The following is a 19,987-nucleotide window of genomic DNA, read 5'->3' on the forward strand; positions in this document are numbered from 1 at the left end:
TGCAATGACTCATGCACATATTTAACTTCAAACACGCAGGCAGTCTACATAAACCCAGAAGAATTACTCACATGTTTATAGTTAGTTATGTGGTGGAGTAAGTCCGTGGCACCTAGGATACTGGGATAGTAAAGTCTCTACAATATTTTATGCGGGGATTTCCTAACTGCCCAAATATAATGAGGTAAACCTCAGCACCCATAGCTGTCTCTTTCCAGAGCAATTTGGAGGCACAAGTAATTTGTTTAAGGACAAGGCAACTCAATTCAGAAATAAAATCCAAGTGTCCTCAGTCTCAGGTTGTTTTGGTCTACGCCACAGTTCCTACCCACGAAAGAAATTACTGCTTCAAAATAACAGAATGAAGCCCTCTGAACTAAGTAGCTATTCACATGCAGAGATCTATTTCAGAAAAAAATGCAGAATTCATCTTAAAATTGCAGAGAAATCTTGGGTATGATGACTTCAAACAGTAGAAGAAATCTTGCGACGGCTTCCTAAGCAGCTCTGAAAAGCAGTCAAACACCACCTGCCTCAACACAAAATGCCAGCTCTTGTCTGAAGGCCAGAGCTGAATTAGGACTTGCTTTCACTTGCAGCATCAGGTCAGAATTTGAGTTTTGCTGCTAACCTGACCCCAGGGCACAAAGTCCTTTGAAGGGTCACTTGAGCTCACTCGTGTCCCAGGAGGAAAGAGACACATCTGCCATGCTATTAAGAGTGAAGCTTTACCTGTATTTCTACCAGCCCTAATCACAATCTGCTGCTGAGAGGACCTGCTCTCCCACCCGTCCCAGCCACGCGTTCCCACCACATTTTGTGCTAGATTACCTGCACAGCCGCAGAGCGGACTGAAAGCTAATTAATTTGGATTGCAGATCTGGTTTTCAGCCAGAGCCGCCAGCTGATTCAACTCACTGCACGGTCACCCCTGGATGCAACACCGAAGGGGCAAGGTAAACATGGCTGTAGTGGGAAGGACCCGCTCAGTGGTAGCCTGCAGTTACACAGGATCAAACGTGTCATGAAACTAATCCCTGAACCCCATCAAAACTTGCTTAGTGGGATTTCAAATGCTCACACTGCTGAGCAAGTGCTGTGCTGTTCTAGTGGTGTTTGGCAGGGTGAGATAGGATTTAACAGAGTGCAGGGAACTTGACCCAGAGCTACTATGAAGCCAATGGTCTTGCTGCTAGTAATGCAAGCTATTCAGCTGGCTATTATGAAAACAGCAGAGATGCATTACTCTTGTACCTTGCTTCCTGTGAGTTGTGCGAGATGAGGTTTCAGTTCTTCTCCAATTACTGAATAAATTGCCACTAGGCAAAATACGCTAGCTTTACGGACACTGCTCTCCGTATTATCATAACCCTAGGAAACAAGAAAAAAAAAAAAAGGTCAGAAGTCAAACAGGACTCACTAACATCCTTCCAGAGCAAAATACTGAAGAGCTGCTGAACATTTTGCAAATGTGGCTGACCTAACAGATCAATAGAAAGGCCTGCTTAATGTAACAGTTTGCAACCTGAACACTCAAAGAGCGAGAGAATACAATCACCCAGTACACCCTATTTGTTCCTTACATTATTAATTATTACTATAATGTTTTAAGTTATTAATATCTTGTTATTTATAGCATTAAGCAACAACACAGTTTCCCAGCATGAGCTTAGGACTCTATCAAATATACACACTCCTGTGTCCAGTTCAGGTGACTGTATGTTGTCCTGGACAGTCAGGACTTCTGGGAGGGGAGCCCTCATGCTCCCACCTTGCCTTCAGAAAGGTCTTAAACACTGTGCTACGCACTGAGCTGCCTCTGTAACCTGGAGCTTTTTGATTACCTATCCAGTACGAAATACCGCAGAAAAGAAAATGTTGAAAGACCCCTGTAGGTGTGCCGGATCTCTGGCAGCTTCAGGAGAGCTCAAGCTAGCCACCAGGTCACTCAGCAGCTGGTGACATCAGTCCCGTGCTCAGGCAGTGATTCATCACTAAGCAGCCATTCCATGAGCATCGCAGACATGGCTTCAGCATGCAGGATGCTGGCTCCTCCGGATGCAGGGTGACCTCTGCCGGGAGAGCCAGGAGGAGGGATGCAGCACAGCTGGGGCTGTTCTAGCTGCAGGGCTAAAATACAGTCTGAAATGACAGTCTGCAATCCCAAAGAGCGCTGAACTAGAACAGCAGGAGACCTAGGTGAGCTCAGAGAAACACCAAGGTAGTGAGGACTGAGGTGGAAAAAAGGCTGAGCCCGAGCCCAAGCCCACAGCAGAGGAACACCCACAGAGACACAACCCGCTGCTGGAAGGACAGCTGGGATGCAGGTCCCTCTCTGGGGGTCCCAACCCAAAGGCTCCTGAACTTATCAGACGCCTCTGCTTGACCTCACGTTTCCCTATGGGCTTGGCTTTTTGCTTATATGTGCAACCCAAATTGCTCCTGTGGGGGCAGGCAGATCCGTGCAGTGTTGAGGCCTGCGAGGGCTGCGTCCCGGCAGGTGCTGGGTTGGTAGAGCCTGCCTTGTATGCACCAGCAGGACCGTCACCCCACCTCTCCGTCTGCCAACTTCCTTGCAAGGCAGCGGCTGCTTCTTCTCCCTGCTTTTAATAACACAGCCCAATGGTTAGAGCATTTGCACAGGAGATGATATGGGCTCAAAGCTCTCTTCAGCCTGAGGGTATCGAGATGCAGCGGATGGGAGAGTGCCTTGCAGCCCAGCTCTATCCCCCAGCTCCAAGGGAGCCAGGGCTCTGCATCGGGACCAGGGCAAGCACCATGACTCTCCCAGCCAAGCCCCGTTCTTGCATGGGGATCCCGTTCCAGGCTGCTGAGCTGCACGCTTGTGCTCATACTGCTGCTGTCCGACGCTCCTCGCCTCTTCACCACTCTGCCAATACCCTCCGCATGGTAAACAAGCACACAGGTGATTCCCTCTACACACAGTCCTTCAGCCAGAAGGATCCCAAAATACTTCCCAAACGTGAAGAGTAGATTCCTTTGATCACTATGAATTTCTAAGGTGAGGAAATATCATTGGCTAACTAGGCTCCGAAACAAGATCTGTTTTAAGACATGGAAGCAATTTAATCAAATATAACTGCGTTGTTAAAGGCGTGCTGCTCCCAAACTTTTCTGGTGCATTGAAGCTCCACTGTTCAGACTGTTGTCTCCAACAATTACAGCTAAAAACTTTTTACAACAGAAGTTTAGAACAATACAGAATTGCCCGATTCCCAGAAGTTGAGATTTAAGAAAAGAATTGCAAGAGCTGACACTACAAAGTTGGGACAAATGCTAGGATGCACAAGGGGAATTTCTGACTTTGCCCTTGTCCTTCCAACTTTTTGTGCTCACAGTGAAGAAGCTTCTTTATCCCAGTTCTCCACTGAAGTCTTACCCACCCAAACATGTCTCCCTTTTCACATTGACTGATTTGTTTCTGTCACAGTCTCTCCCCAGTGAACAGACACACACATTCTCTCTCCTCCCTCGCTGCTACCTCCCCTTATTTCCTTCTTGCTTGCAGCCTCATCCCAGCCGCTGGCACTGCCAGCTGCTTGTGCGGGGGAACAGAAGACAACACCACTACAGCCAGGACTGAAAGCTAAATTCACAATGTAAGTCTGAGCCTTAACCCTGGCAAAAACACAGCTCCCCACCCAACCTGAGAGGGTTATGAAAAAAGGCTGAATGAATTCTGCAAGTAGTTTGGTCCTGATTTTGGAGAGGAAACAGGAAAAAGGAAAGGACTAGCCTGCCTGCTGGGATTCAAATTCAAGTGCAAAGTACAATCAAAGTGCAAAACAGCTCAGCAGAATTAAAAGATACTACAAAATGTATTGCTTGGGATGTACTGAGATAGCATAAGATGTGGCTAACTCCTACTCTCAAATTTATTACATGGCTGCTACCGGCTTATTTAGGAGTCAGGCCAAGGCATCTAATTGTGGAACATACACATAAGAACCAGAGTTTTCTTTTCCTTAACATTAAAAATGTCAAAAACTCAAATATAAAAACTTAGAGGGATTAAAACTTTACCAAAATCTGGCCCCAGAGGGTCCATCATTCTCTCTTAGGTCACAGACCTCACTGAACAGTGGCTTGTGCCCAGGAGCATTTGTGACATGGGGTTCTGTACCTGTAACAACCCAGGAATGATATCGGGAAGAAGCTGATGCAACGATTCCTTGGAAATCCTCTCAATGACTTTCGTCTGCATTTTGATGGCAGCTAAGTTAATTGGATAATCTGCAGTCTGAATGATGGGGCAAAGCACCTTGATGCATTGCTCAGGGTGGATCGAACTTGCCAAGGTGGAAGCAGCTTCTTCAGCAGCTCTGACAACCTGGAATGAAAGTAGAGCAAAACCTTATGTTAATGAGGTCACACATCACAGCCAAAACCACCAGTGCGTAGTAGGAATGACTGCCAGGAAATGCTTCGGGATGTTCATTAGGAGGCTCTTTCGAGAGGCAACTGACTCTGAGAATTCACATCCTTCACCTCCAGTGACATCTTTGTTCCAGCCAGTAGCAAGAATTCCATACTGCCTAATGTAACTGTGTCAAAGTTGTGGCTAGTTTGAAAGCGTCATCTGTCACCCAAGACAGATAGGTACTCCCATCCTAGGAGAAGCAAGAGAACAACATTTCTCCAGCCACTGTCCGAGAACCTAAACCCACCAGCTTAGACTTAATACAAAATTTACCTCCTTAAACATTATAATCATAGAATCACAGAATCTCAAATTGGAAGGGACCTCAAGGATCATCTGGTCCAACCTTTCTTGGCAGAAGCACGGTCTAGACAAGATGGCCCAGCACGCTGTCCAGACAAATCTTAAAGTGTCCGATGTTGGGGAAAATGAATGGCACCGTTGCACCTTTTAGTATGCATCTCGCCTGCTGAGTGCTTGGGTGCTCAAGCAGAGACACCCATGCCTACACAGATATGTCCTGCCATTTCCCAGCTAAACTATGCTGTAATCAAACCCAGGCTATAGACACGAACAGGCTTCAGGGTGTCCCCAACCAGGCAGCTGTGCGCTCAGCACATCTAACCCATTAAGATAGCTCTGGGATCACTATAAAACATTGGAGGAAGAACAAACGGAAACAGTGTTAGCACGCACCTTTTGCGACTAGCCCACACTGTAAAGCAGTCACGCAAAACAAGGGAGATCCCAAATTCAATTCCATTCTTAGTCTGAGGGAAGGCAAATCTATAACTTTCACACTCTTCCCCAGCAGACAGGACAGCTAACTGAAAGAAGAAAGACCCAATTGTGGTCTCTCCTCCCATGAGAATGTATTTACTTTACATTCTGCAGTAACTGCATAAAGAAACAGGATGGGAAGGCAGGTTTTCTTTTTTCAAGTGTCTGTGCTAATTGCCAGGCAACAAAATGAAGCTTCCCCATGGTTGCACTCTTCCTGGCCACAAATCGCACACTCTTTGCCTCCACATTCTTGTTTCAGTACAAAAAAATGCAGCATGCTTTTGCTCCTCTTTTCTCATTCCCCTCTTCTCAGGGCTTACTTTTAAGGGAGGGTAAATCCTGAGTGGACAGAGATGCCCCAGTGGACAGACTTAAATCCAACACCTCAGCTCTAAGAAGAAAGCAGCATTCACAAATCCTTGTGTTTAGGATCTCCCAGCTAGCCCCACGCAGTCCCTAACTCTGAGCCCAGCAGCACTAACACAGCCTTTGAAGGCACACCCTCTTTCCTGATTGTGCAGGAAGCTCAGACGCCTAGCACCAGTTCTCTAACTTATCCTAAGCTGAGCTACCTGAGGTTGTCTCAAGTCGATACTCTGCAACCAGTACTAGGAAATCTGTCCCAGGCAATCTGCAAAAAAGCACATAAATCAAACCACAGGTCTCCCATCACTTAGACTGAAGCCATAGCTGCTGGATTCTTCTCATTGCCCTCTTCCACACACTGTCATGGTATCAAACTATGGGATTTCTATTTGACTAAGGCAACCCAGGGACAGATGTAGCTCTATCAAAGCCTCAAAAGAAGGTGAGCTTTCATTATTTTTAATTAAGTACTGTGGTTAATGCATGAACCAGGAGTATTTGGAATTGTATCTCAGTCATTACTAGGACAAGAATGTCTCCCTGCCTGGACTACAAAACATTTTCCAGAAAGGTTTAATTGATTTTTAAGATAGCAGCAGTGAACAGTGACCAGAAGAGATCATCTCCATATACAAAGCCTGCTTCACCCACAGTCTTAGCATCACAGCCACACCACTATCATTAATCTTCCATGCATGCTGACAGCTACCTCCCTGAAACAGGAATGGCCACAAGATACTTGTACACCCAGGAAATAACAAGACTCATCCACTTGGCTTTTGGCATCCTCTAAAGCAAACCCAACAGCGAGAGTGATCTCAGATACTTCACACTGTACAAATACTGTATGCAGGCAAGGTACAAGCAAGATGGTGAAGCAGACCTGAGACCTTGATTTCTCCTGTATCAGCTGTCAAGCTGCTCCATCTACCTCAGGTGTTTCTCAACAATTATAATGTTAAAACATATTCCAAAAAGAACGGCAATCCACAATGAGGTCAGTATTAAAAAAATTTCATCCTGAAAGATCTGTGAAAAAGTAACCAAGCAGAACAGAATGCTTGTTTTCCCTCTTCCAGCAAGTTTTCCCTCTTCCAGCTATTTCTTTGCAAATTCCTCTTCAGTTTCACACATGAGAAGCATGAAAGTTAATATTTTTCCATGTAAGCCAGTACTAGCTTAGAAGGAAGCACTATGTGATTTTGTTGGGAAAGGAGAGAAACACCCGGGTACTTAAGGGAAACCTAATGCCATGCTTTGGCACCACAGCATTGAATTGCTGGAGCAGATGAAGTCAGGAGCTTCCAGGAGGTCTCCTTTAAAGGAATTCACTTCTTGGCACTGCAGCTTTTGACGTTGGCTTTCCCAGTGCAGAAATAACTGCTACCATCACGCTTTCCACAAACAATGCAGTGGACTTAGAGAGCCCAGATATCTTGTAACCAACAACACTCACAAGCAAGTCACTAGCTAAAAAACCCCTAACTAACTATTTGGACACAGGCTGCTTGGGATTTTGCTTTGCAACAACTCCAAATACTGTTAGTAAATGTTTTCACAGACACTCTGAGAAAGAACAGCTTGAATATATCACAACTTACTAAAAAAAAAATTAATATTATTTTTTTTAAGCTTAAATCCTCCTGGTATCCTACTTGGTAAGAAAGTAACAAAATTTTAGTAGGCACCTATGGTCAGACTCTGATCTCAAAGACACTACTGTAAACTTTAAACAGTAGGTAAAAAACTCAATGAGTAATTTTACCTGCATTTCAGCTGGATGTGGATCCTTTATGCATAAAGTTTACCATGCACATTAAGTTGCAGGTATGAGGCAAGTGTATGAGACAAAAACCTTTTCTCAAAAGCCTGTTACCAATTCCAAGCACAACGGGTTAAAATACAGCTGAAATTTTTCATAAAACAAGCCAGGGTTCAAATAGCAACAAAGGTCACATCTATTTCGCGCATCATAAGGTCAGCAAGAAAAGTTCTTAAGGTGCAGGATTTATTTATGCCCCTGCAAGTCCTCCTTTCAAGAAAGCTGCTCTTTTCTAGCAAGGATCTGGCCGTGTTTGCACAGCAGTTGGGTATTTCACATCACTTCTCCCTGAAGTGCCTTCCCTCTGAATACAGAAGGACATACTACACGTGTCCAGTAGGCTTCCTGCTGATATTAGCTTGTAAATGTGACAACACCAGGGAGACTTCCAAGTCTTCCGAGAGCACATCTGGCAGACAGCGTCTGCATCTAAGCCACACTTCAGCAAACCCCTTAAGCGTATGTTTAACTTTAATAACATGCTGAAGTCTCACTGACGTCAATGGGATTCAAGCATGTGCTTACATGCTTGCTTGAATCAGAGCCTCTGCAGGTAAATAGCTCCTGGCTCCCTTGGAAAGGACTGGCAGGGGACAGGGTGTAAGAAGGGGTAGGGCAATACCAGCTGAGAGAGAGCCAAAGGGACAAGCTCACCCCTGCCAGCACAGAAAGCTGAATGCTACCACTCTGCAATGCAAGTACCAGCCCTGTCCAAAAGGTCTTCCCTTCTGGCTTTGGCAGACTAAAACATTCTGCTACCCAGACCGACTCTGCATCCCATGAGGGAAAGCACATCTCTGAATACTTACACAGTGGGCTCAGGGTCCCGCTTACCTGGTAGTGCCAGAGAAATCAGCAGCGTTCCCAGATAGAGGGAAGTGCATTATCAAAAGATACAAACTGCCAGGTCATTTGGCAACAAGAACATGCAATTATAGCAGAGTTTAACAAAGATATTTTGCCAGGAGGCACAACACTTGTGTCTTGCAAATTATACATACCATACAATATCAAAAATCAAACATCTTTTTTAATCAGGGCTTTAACCTGACTAGCGGAGTGAAACAACCTTAAAAGGAGTGGGAAAAATGAGCAAACAGCAGCAAGCAACAGGTCTTCCTTCCAGCTTTGGAGGTAAGATCAACAGATACATGCCAGGAAGTGACAGGAAGGGCTCATACTAACAGCAGACACCACAAGAAGTGGCTATGAAATGCATCCTTTAAATTCAAGAAAAAGAAAGGGTACTGTTCGCTACATGCTCAGACCAGGTAGCTCATTGTCACAAGAGGATTAAAAATTAGACAAGTTTACTGAAGAAAAAATAAAGGCCAAAATACACAGAGAGGGCAGGCAGAACCATTAGCATGGGAAGGCTGTAAGCTTCAGACCACTGGAAGGAGGGAGGATAATCTCAGGGAAGCATCATTGTATGCTTGCTTCTTGCTAGTCACTGTCAGGTAAGGTATCAAGTGAAGCAAACTATTTTTCTGACCAAATATAATTATCCTCGGTGATCTCAGAAATATGAAAGAAAAGAAGCAAAGTTGGCAAATGATGGTGGTACCTGGAAGAAGTGAGTTCAAAAGGGTGGCTATGAAGCAAGATGAGCAAGACTAGATAGAGCCTCCAGTGTTTTATTAAAACAGACACTAAGCTGTGTGTAAGGTATGTCACAAACATGATTTTACCTCCCAGTAAAACCTTAGAGCAAACCATGGCTTGAACTGGATAGTTTGATATCACTCAACACAGGGCAGGTAGCCCAGGAATGCAGATCTAAAAGATATCACTTTGCCTTAAAGAAGCAGGTTTTTCTCCTTTCCAAATGCTTAGCCTATGCTCTACACGCTAGAGATTAGACTCATCCTGACTTCTGCTGGCATAACATAAGCTACGTTTGCTGGTGGGTTCCTTGAAAGACATCTGCAGTACATTAAGACCTTTCCAGTGAGTCTCCCAAAAGACAGAAATGGTTATACTTCCACCCAGTTTGCTTTAGGAAAGGAACCATATTCTCATGCACAAAGCTGGAGAGGTGTAGCACACAGACAGGCTGTTCACCTCTAACAATGTCTGCCTTAAAGACAACTATAGTATAGTTGTCTATACTATACTATAAAGGAGTAAGCTTCAAAGCAACAGGTTTGATGGTCCCAGGAACATGCACATGAAATGCTCTCTGGCTTCAGTGGGAGGGGATATGCTGACATGCAGTATTAGGAACAGTCTGATCAAGACAGCCACCTGTCACAGATACCTTTCTTTTAATAGAAGAGCACATCGGCATCATTGATGTTCTCCAGAATTTGCTGGACAAACTTTGGATGACAATTCCCACTGGTTTACCTGGTTCACAGTGCACTGCAGCCACGGGATCCTGTTCGCTTAAGACAGCCAGAACCAAGTCTCCATCTCTTCTGCATAGTTTCTTCCGCTCAGCTATTACTCTCAGTGCATTATAGATGTTGCTCGCTGCCTGACGGCTGCAGCAAGCAGCTTGTCTATGGTAATCTGCTCCTGGTCAATATGCAGCAGCTTTCTAAAGGGTTTTCACGGTTTCATTTCTGCTTTGAAGTGACACAAGCTACTGGCAAATAAGGAAAGAAAAATCTATGTCCTGACTCACCTAAGGCAGAACATGCCAGGTTCATAGGCTACATAGGGCATGCATCAGTGTAACATGCTGGGATCTCAGCAGAGCAGCACCTGTACACCTAGATGACAGCTGCATGTAGGACCATAAGCTGGAATACTTTACCACGATTGCTAGTTGCACCATCTCTGCACAAAATTGTAGAGGATGAGGCAGTGTAGGTAAAAGCCCACTGAAAACTTAGAGGCTTTGTACGCTGCTGCAAAACACACAGAGCACCAGAATTTATTAAGCAGAAGAACAAGGTTTTGCTTTTAGGCTTACAAGGCATGCAGCTATGTTTTTGAGCCAATTTTTGCCATCTAGAGGTGGTTAATTAAAGCCTGCATAATCTAAGCTGGAGGGGATGGAGGTTTACCAATACCTAGCCAGGCAAACTCCCATCCCTGAAGGCTTTACAGTCTGATCCAGACAGGAACAAACAATTAAGAACTTGGTTTCAAAGCAGGAAGTGGACTCGGCAATGGGGAGTGCTAAGCAGATGAAAAAACAATGTGATTTTTATTCGGGATTCAGAGGAGATGAAATAGATTAGACTGCTTCTCCTGTGCACTAAATATTTGAAGCGTGTTGGAAATTAGAAAAAGCACATACACATATGCTATGAAACATCAACAACTGCCAAGCTGCAGCACTTGGCAGCTTCCAGCATGGACTACATATCAATTAACCTTAAAGACTGTGATCATTTAGTGCTTTTCTTCTTTAGTAAGGTACATTTTGCAGAGACCTACATAGATCATACCATCATCAGAGGACAGTTGCAAATCATCTTATAAATGTCAGAGGCCAGTCTAAAAGCACCTCAGCAAGATAGTAACAATTACCTACAGTTAACGGATAGCTGTGATTTCTTCTTTTTCACACTCTTTTTAGAGGGTTACAACAAAGAGTGTTACATCCCAATTATGCTTATGGACCTTCTGGATAATAAAAGACGAAAATTAAATATCTAACACATGGCACAATATGCTTTCCTTACACAGAAAATAGGCATCAGCTAGGTCTACAGGCTTAGTTGCAGAGAATAAACAGAGTGGCAGAGACAGAAGCAGGGAATTAGCTATCCTATGATTTTCACTTTGTAACCGTTTCCCAAGCTAATGAACTATTTCTGTTTTAATATACTGAATAATGAGAACTTATACTCATTTTGCTGGTATGAATCTGAAGCAATGTCATATCAATGGTATTGGGTCAGCAGGCAACATCTCTCCTTAGTTATGGGTGAGTAACTGCACTGGAACAAATGAGTTAATATTAACTAATTGGCAACAGAAAGATGGTTCTCTTCCAAATAACTCCAAACAAAGAGTGATAAAAATCAACAAGATTTAATACCATCCACAACTTCAATTACATTCTAATGCTCCAAAAGTAAGTGAAAGGCATTTACATGTCAACCCCCATAAATATTTACAGTTATGACTGAAGCAGGCTCAAGTCTTCACATCACCCCATTAAATCAACAGCATTGAATAGACTGTTATAGTACAAACAGTATAAAAACAGGCTGAAGTTAAAAATGCAAACTAAACATGGATCTCAATCCAGAGTCTTCTAGTCTGTAGCCTAAGGTTACATTAATTTTGAACCCCCTTTGAGGTCTGTGCTTTGCCAATCTCCTGCATTTGCACTTGCAACAAGACACGACTCAGCATCCAACTCCACGTACCAAGTTTTCCTCTCCTGTGTCCCTGGGAAGAGAAGTGGTGCTCTTAGCTGTACTGCTCTGCTGATGCTAGACCTTGCCTTCAGCAACAAAAGGCAGAAGCGTTCTAGTCATGGCAAAGATCCAACTCTCTAAAGATTTCTGCTTGGACTTGGAAAAACCGCCAATTATCCAGGCATCTCAAAATATCTAAGTATGCTAATACTGCTTTGATATTTCCAATTACATAATCTGGAATAAAACCACAGACCCTTTTTGTTTCAGTCTTTAACTAGATATTGGCACTCGACTGGAGGAGGGGGTGGTATTTGCTGATTGGTGAATGTGTTGGTTATAATTTGTTATTTGATCCCTCCTGGCCATGCTGAACAGCAGCAATATTGGAATTTGGGGAGATAAATTAACGTTCTTGATTTCCAAAGAACTGCCTCTCAGTATGATGACTTCTTGGAGACAGTACCCGAGATTAACAGTTCTGTACTGTGCTCCTCTTAAAACTCTCTTTGCTTGGTCACTTTAGATTGATTCTCCATGCGTCATACGTAACGGAAAACGTGAGCAATAACTTGGGGCAATTAGCAGTAAGAGGAAACTCGGGTAAGAAAGACTGAAACAGATACAGCACTCTCAGAACAGTCATTTTTCTGCTAATTTATGTAGCCTGTTGCACACCAAAGGATCTCAAACCATAAACCAGGATCACTCCCGTCATCTTCTACAAGGCAGAAGCAGCCCAGAAACATAACAAACCCTGGAGTAACATCCTATCAGGGCATCGCTGGCACAAGGATTAACACCTTCCTAACCAAATTATATAGCAGCTTTCCTTGAAATAGTTTTTACAGTCTAGAGGAAGATTTTATGTAGTCTAAGGATGGTACACCACTGCCTTTAATATTGCTCTGATTTAGTGAAAAAAGAAAACTGTAGAACAGACCACCCAGATCTTCCCTTTCCTTCTTCAGCTATTCTTTGAAAGTGCCCTTCAATCACAAACTGGTGAATCTTCACTTAATCTCCTGCTCAGTGGGATCAAGTCAAAGGGCAGCTCCTCCACCCCTCCTGGGGAGAGCAGCGCTGCAAAGTCAGCAGTGCGAGCAAGCTGGAGGGCCACCACAGGATGGGAATTTGTGACCTTCTGGCTCAGGGCTATAAGTTTGACTAACTGAGACATGCCCAAATCGACTCTCAGTTAATTTTTCACAGACTTAACTGAATCAGCAAGCCCCAGCTACAGGTAAAAATACCTAAAGCATATTCACAGGTACATCTTTAGCCTAGCTTATGTAGATTCCCAAGTGCAGCAGGTTGGGGAACGCTATTATTTTCAAACTACTGACAGACAGATGATGCCTTTCATGGGCTACATCATGGTTCCGAGAGCCCCATTTACACAGGGATCACAGGGATCAGAAAAAGCACATACATTGAATGAAAAATTCAGCACCAGTGCCACCACTTAATACAGCTGTGCACACGCAACTGTTTAGCAACAGATCGTGAAATGGGAATATACCTGCAGCATCCTGCTATGACAGCTGTCACCCAAAGGTCTCACTGCAGCAGTTACAGATATGAACTTCTTTAATTATGAAGATGTTACGCAAAACCATTGTAAATCAAAGGCGTGCTATGTACAGCACAGCAGCTACTTGCTGATAGCAATACAGCTCAATTACTCTTCTATAAGGAAGTACCAGAACTCACATCTCTTCATTCCTGGCTTGAGCTTTGCTTTCTCTGTAACAGACTTATTTTTCTCTGCTTTTCCTCAAGAGGTACCTCACGCAAATCCCGAAGAACCCTTCCATACCACAAACATGAAGAACACAGTGTGGGGAGTACAGAGGCATGAAGTGTCATGTTTTCAACATTGTTCCTGATTTCTATAAAACCCACCAGTCCCATGAGGACAGTGAATTCTGAGGGGCATTAAAAACAATGCCAGAGACAATCTGGAAATGGCAGTTTTGGAGGACTCTCAAAAAAATACAAAGGGCACTGAGTCAAGGTGAGCTGAGAAGTATGCAACCAGGAAAACTTGCCAATAAAAGGCACTCCTTCAGAACATAATGTTTTGTCTGACTGCTTTATCAGGAAATCAATTTACAACTGCTTCTTATTACTCTGAGCTGAAAATGACAGGAGTGCAAAGGCTCTAAATCAAGGAGAAGAAGTTAGGCAGAGTATGGCAGTCCTCATTCACTAAAGGATTAAACAGTTTCTACTTCTGCATTTTAGTGAAATCCAGCCTGTTAGTTTCTTTCCCTGAGGGTGTTTTTTGTTTTGTTGTTTTGATTTTTAAACAGCAAAGTTTCTGCTACGCACAGCTAACATAACCTTGTGCCAGTTACGCAATGCTCTGGAGCAGTCTGATCTATACAATGATCTTTTTCATGGCCAAAGCTCTCCAGACAGAGATGCCTAAAATTGCTAGCTTAGGACAAGCTTGTCACAGAGAAGAATAAGCGTCTTAGATTTCAAAGCAAGGACTTCGGTAACGAAGCCATCACAGACATATAGAGAAATTCATGTGGCACTTTCTAAGGTTTAGTTCAAACTTGCAACATGCACAAGGTAGATTAAAAGATCCAGCTTGGAAGTCAATCTACGAAGACTGACTTTAAATGGAATTTGACCTGATTTCAAATTGAATCAACCTTCAAATGTTATCATCATGTCCCTTTATTTTTGTTTTACTCCCAAAGAATATTTTCAGTTTTACATACGAGTCCTCTCACAAAAGGAAAATGCAATTCACCCTTCCCTTTGCTTCTTCCTCTGCCCCAACTTCTTTTCACCAGCATGGCCTCCTTGTCCATTTTCTCCTGTTACTCACCAGTTCCCAGTTCTCCAGCATGGCCCAATTTCACCACTCAGTTTTCACACACAATTCTGCTTGAACATGGGCTTTGTGTTCTCCAGTACATTTCCTACCCTTACCTGTACAGATGGAGGGAGCATAGTGCCCCCAGCATGCTCTGAAAAATTATTAAACATGCACTTTTCTACTACAGGGTCTCAGCCTCTCCCAGAAAGAGTAAGGAAATCCTGGAAGTCGATAAACAGTGGCCTACACTTCCAGATAGCTCCAAGTCCACTTGAACAGCTCTGTCGGTCTCAACTTTTTTCCTCCCTGCTTCAGCACGTAAAAATCCTGTGTCTTCATACTTGGGAGACTTAATATCAGTTTCTTCTATCGATAACATGTTTGCCTGTTAAGTCTCACAGGGTACTGCATTTCTTCAGCAGGTCCATATTGCTTTCCCAGTAGCAACACTGAAAGTCTCACTCACCTCCTTGTGGGAATCTTTATGTGCTTCCAGTGTTTTCATGATAGTCAACTCCGCATAGTTCTTAAACCTTGCTGGCTGGTTCCGTAAGATCTCTCTCAGGACTCGTAGCGCCAGGGCTCTTATTGAATGCTGTATCAAGAGAAATCCACATTAGAAAAAGTCACTTCTCAAAATTGTAATTTGAAGTAAATTCTCATGGCTCCCTATGCCACCAGAAATCTTGCATTGTTCTACCAGCTCCAGTGGAGTGAGCAGTGTAATCAATATAACTAAAATTCAGAATTGGTCTTCTTGCTTGCTTTTGCAAAAAATTCACATAAAATAACTGTTGTCACAGACAGAAGAATCAGAATGACTCTACTTTGTTAAAATCCATACTCTTTTGGCAATGAAGTACAAATTTGTACCCAAAGCAGCATGCCTGCATTACATGAATCTACAAAGAAGCTCAGATCATATTTGTTTTGCCCTTCCTCTTTTGCTTAGCTTTGTGGAATATCAGACTGGCCTCCATCCATGCAGCAAAGCTGTTTCTCATGTACTAATGCAGTAAAATTGACTGTCTTCCTGTAACTCCTATGGAAATTATTTTCAAGAACAGTTAAGTCATTGTAGTCAACACTGACCTGTGTTAATCCTTTATATCAAAAGATCATTAGCAGAAGGGATTTATAACACCTGCTTCAATTTCGTAACTGTTACATTAAGTTTTTGGCCTGTGGCCACTCCAAATAGATTCTATCATTTCAGCAGAAGAATACTTTGCTCTATACTCAGCCTTTAAAGCATGTCCTTTGCTATTCATCTGCAAAATTCATGCAGTAGCACAATTCACATACACTTAAAGCCACCGTATCTTCTGATACATTTGTAATGATGTTATGATTAAAGACATAGGACTAGAGCACCTCATGCTTATACTATGAACGACGCCTGAGAAAATGTCAGCCACCTACACTGCTTCAGAATTAAAATTTCTGAGTGTGTGCGCGCCATATACTTTACAAGGAGTATAAGAAATACAATGGATTTTAAACCAGATAAAACAAAAAAAAGAGCTGTGAATGCTTTGAAGCCTAAATATTGTAACATTCAGATGGACCATGGCTCTGATGTGAAGGCGCAGCAGGGTGCTGAGCCTTTACCAAATATCATTGTCTTGCAAGCTGAACAAATAGCCCCAAGTGGAAAAGGTGTAAGTCTAGCCTGTAAATTACCACTTTGATCAACTATCAAATATAAAGCTGTGACAATAGCACAGCTTTTTTTTAATACTTCAAACCAAGATCCTCTATAAAAGCAGTTTGTTCTTGATATTTTTCGCAAGAGACGGAGACCTATCCCATAAGATCTAATAAGCCAGATCTTTAAACCGCATAGAAAAAAAAAATTCATCTATTCTAGGGTGCCTTTATTCTCCTGTTTTGCGGAATGGGTATGATATAGTTAAGAGCTTGTAACTTCATCCTAACTCAGAGGCGAACAACTTTTGAAATCTTGATAGTTTTTGTACTAGATTAGAAGATAAACCTCTTTTCTGATTCTAGCTCAATTTCCTAGTTATTCATTACCAACACTCCAGAGGGAGAGCAAAAAACTGGGACACTTCAGAGTGTGAGCTTAAAACTCATCATTGAACACACTGAAAACAAAAGCAGAGTTGTCAAGCTTCAAAAGAAAAAATGAGCAGTGCAGCACCACTGATGAGATGCTGTACAATTGCAGCAGGTTTCATTTAAACTAGTGTGAAGGAACTATCACCCTAGATGAAGCAATGCACAGGAGAGTTAAGACAAAAATCTACATCTCACATCTTTGTCTCCAAGCGTTTCCAGCAGCAAGAGCAGAATGGTTTTGAAATGTTCCTCCCAAACTCCGAGATTATCTTCCCTTGTGATCTTAAGCAACTCCAGGAGAGCTCCTTTCCGCTCCTCCACCCGCTCGTTGTGGTTGGAGAGCTCTTTCAGAAGATCAGCCACCAAATCTGAATGGTCAATGGGTACTTCTAGGACAAATGGCAGCAAATCATTTGGGGAAACAGGGAAAAAGATCAAAGATGCCAAGATTACTAACCCTCTACAGAACAAATTGCATGTATAAGGGCCCCCTCCCAAATGCATCAAATTCCAGGTCGCCTCAGTCAATCTGAGAATCTGACTAGCCCACAATTTCACCTGAGTTCATAACACAGCTCCTGAACCTGCACACAGCTTCTAACGAACCAGGAAGAGATGACGATTGAATTTCATCCAGTTCCAATAATTACTTCTACAGGATGAGAACTGCTGCAGTTCTTCCCAGACACACACACCCAAAACCAGCGATCACATGTATGACCTTTAGATCAAAGTACAATGACTCATCAGTGTACTGCAAAAGAATAAAGCTAAGGTGTAGCATCACTTAAATGAAGTGAAAGTCTCAGTAACGACGAGCTATTGAGTGAGATGTTTCAGTCAAAGAGCAGAAGGTCCCCAAAACAGTGTCCATACAGATGCATTTAGATGCTTAAGGGACTAGTTTGCAGGAAACTTTAGGCAAACAGAACTGCAGTGTAACATTTTCTCAATAACCACAGATCAGGTTCTGCTGGTACATGAGAACAGAGTATTTCACACCAAGCCTCAACTCAGACGCAAAGTAATATGCAACATACACATGGGCAGACATGTATCTGAGAGCACTACCCTCACATAAATATACCAGAAACAGAGCAAGCTGCCTGCAGTTTTATGAGATACACTGATACAAACCATCCCGAAGCTGATCCATGTCATCATCGAACACTGCTTCCTTCAGGGCAGTCTTGTCGTAAGTGTTAATTGTGTCAGCATAAGGATAGGGGTTATACTCTCGAGCACGTGGCCCTGAAAACGTGCGGGGAGGCTGGGTGTTCAGTAGGGATGTTTTGTTATCTAGAGCCATCCTTCCGCCTTCCACAACGTCACTGCTTCCACGGACATCACTGGTAGGCACAGCAAGGCCACCATCTCGAGACACCTGGGGGATCAAACAGAAAGAAAAGACATAAGACTACTCAAATTCTGTGGAAGCCATAGCTTTTCTGGAGTTCACCCACCAACACGAAGAGGCATAGAATTGTTTACACGTAGAGTAAAACTTAAGATTACCACCTCTTTCCCTTATACAACTATAACAGTTCCAAAAATATCTCATGACCACAGGGCAAAAAGCTATGCTAATGTTCCTAAATCTAAGTCAATATAGCTAAAACTGCACAAGCTGGCAAAGATCACAAGCTCTGGAACAGGACCAACTTGCTAAGAAAGGGAAAGGAAGCAAAAGCAATATCTTCCTCATGAAACTTCACAACCCGCTGATAGAGGAGACTGGATGATGCTTAGCAGGCTAACGTGAAATGCACAACAGAAGAGTCCCAAAGAAAAATCTTGGACCAAGAATTTTTAGCTTTGAAGGCTAACTTAATCTACTAATGTAAACTTGTTTATCCAGATAGGAATCAAAACTGTCATAGACTCATAGAACATCTCAAGTTGGAAGGGACCCATAAGGATCATAATTTAAGATTCCCATAAATTTTGCAGTCCATGTATTTAATTAAAGCAAATGGCATCTCACTCGGTAGATAATTCTGTAACCATTCATGCAGCATAAGGTACCATACGAGTTGTGCACTCAGAGTGATTATGGGTCCTTCCTATATATGAAGTAATAAGCTTGTAAGGGAAACCACCCATGTATTCCCATTACAGACTTGACTACACACACTCCATGAAAAAGCCACTGCTGAGCCATGCTGAGCCTGAGGAACACTAGCACTGCTTCCTTTGTACCTGAGACTCCCACAGAAGCCCAGTGAGCACATTTCACAGCAGGCTAGAGTTCAAAGGGAGCAACGGACTACATTAGTGGGACCCTATAATTTAGGTATAAGAAGTTAGCAACCAATAAGCCAAAGACACTTGCAAGTATACAGTAGGAATAACTGGATTTTGTACACTAACAATCCAAAGCCAGGTTTGAACACAATATTTTAAAATTTCGCCTATCTGGAGATACTAATCAATCAAATACTTACAATGTCACAGTCTTTCTTTCCATCACGTTTGATTGGCTCATTCAGGTCCTCTTGACTACGGAAACTAAATTTTTCAATTGCTTCTGTGACTCCACGAAGAGAGCTGTAGATTTCATCAGAATTTAGGTTCTCCGTGTCATAATCCAGCATACTAAAGACCAAACGCATATGAAATGTTACATATGAAATTGGAATCCGCTTTTGACTGTTAACAAAAACAATGCTAAGTCAGAGACAGATGATTTAGTGTACCCTTTCTAACAGTGACTTGTAACAAAACATGGATGGAATCAAAGCAGACTTCAGGTCTGAGACTCCCCTCAAACGGGGCTAAATCTAGGAGAACCTCCACTGAAATCAGTGGTATTACCTCACTGTAAGCGAGGGGAAATCAGGTCCACTGTTACATTCCACAGCAGTGAGTGTGCTAGCTTCTGTAAACCAAAAAAAACCCCTATCCCCAGCATGGTAATGGTGTTATTTAAAAAGGAAAATAAAGAAAATCAATCACTATGGGAACTCAAAGGGTTGTGACAGCTGGTGGGAATGAAATCAATGAAGTTTAAGTTTCATAATATATCAAATATATTCTATCAATGGATCCAAATGTGACAGATTTAAATGGAAAGGAAAATGTATCTTGATGTAAACCTTAGTCTAACATGTCCCATTTTCACTTATAGAATAGTAAAACCAAAACCACTTGCACGATGCCTTGATAAAAGATGCATTTCAGTAGTGAGCTTAAGTTTGGGAATTCTCTCACTCAAATCTGATGCTTTCTTGCAGTCTGCCTGTTCCTCAGGAATTCCTCAGCAGCACAAAGCCACACAAGTTTTGGGATTCCTTGAGGAGTTATCCAAAATTAAGTTCCATGAAAAAATGCCTAGC

The 19,987-nt window shown here is 42.8% G+C and overlaps 1 protein-coding gene across 33 annotated transcripts in view; it reads right to left on the minus strand.

Annotated features, from left to right (window-relative positions):
* CLASP1 (cytoplasmic linker associated protein 1) overlaps window positions 1-19,987 on the minus strand; it is a 197,955-nt gene that overhangs the window by 4,757 nt on the left and 173,211 nt on the right. For 22 of the 33 annotated variants that reach the window (XM_041124198.1, XM_041124186.1, XM_041124188.1 and 19 more), the window contains 6 exons: window positions 19,097-19,247; window positions 17,790-18,036; window positions 16,848-17,041; window positions 15,037-15,165; window positions 4,145-4,351; window positions 1,255-1,371 (listed from right to left, as the gene is read on the minus strand). In XM_041124198.1, coding sequence (XP_040980132.1) covers window positions 1,255-1,371; window positions 4,145-4,351; window positions 15,037-15,165; window positions 16,848-17,041; window positions 17,790-18,036; window positions 19,097-19,247 — 1,045 coding nt within the window. The remainder of the gene's footprint in view (window positions 1-1,254; window positions 1,372-4,144; window positions 4,352-15,036; window positions 15,166-16,847; window positions 17,042-17,789; window positions 18,037-19,096; window positions 19,248-19,987) is intronic. The other 11 variants (XM_041124183.1, XM_041124192.1, XM_041124194.1 and 8 more) reach the window with 1 other exon arrangement.

The sequence above is a fragment of the Aquila chrysaetos genome, chromosome 6, assembly GCF_900496995.4.
Source record: "Aquila chrysaetos chrysaetos chromosome 6, bAquChr1.4, whole genome shotgun sequence".
NCBI classification, from domain to species: Eukaryota; Metazoa; Chordata; class Aves; order Accipitriformes; family Accipitridae; genus Aquila; species Aquila chrysaetos.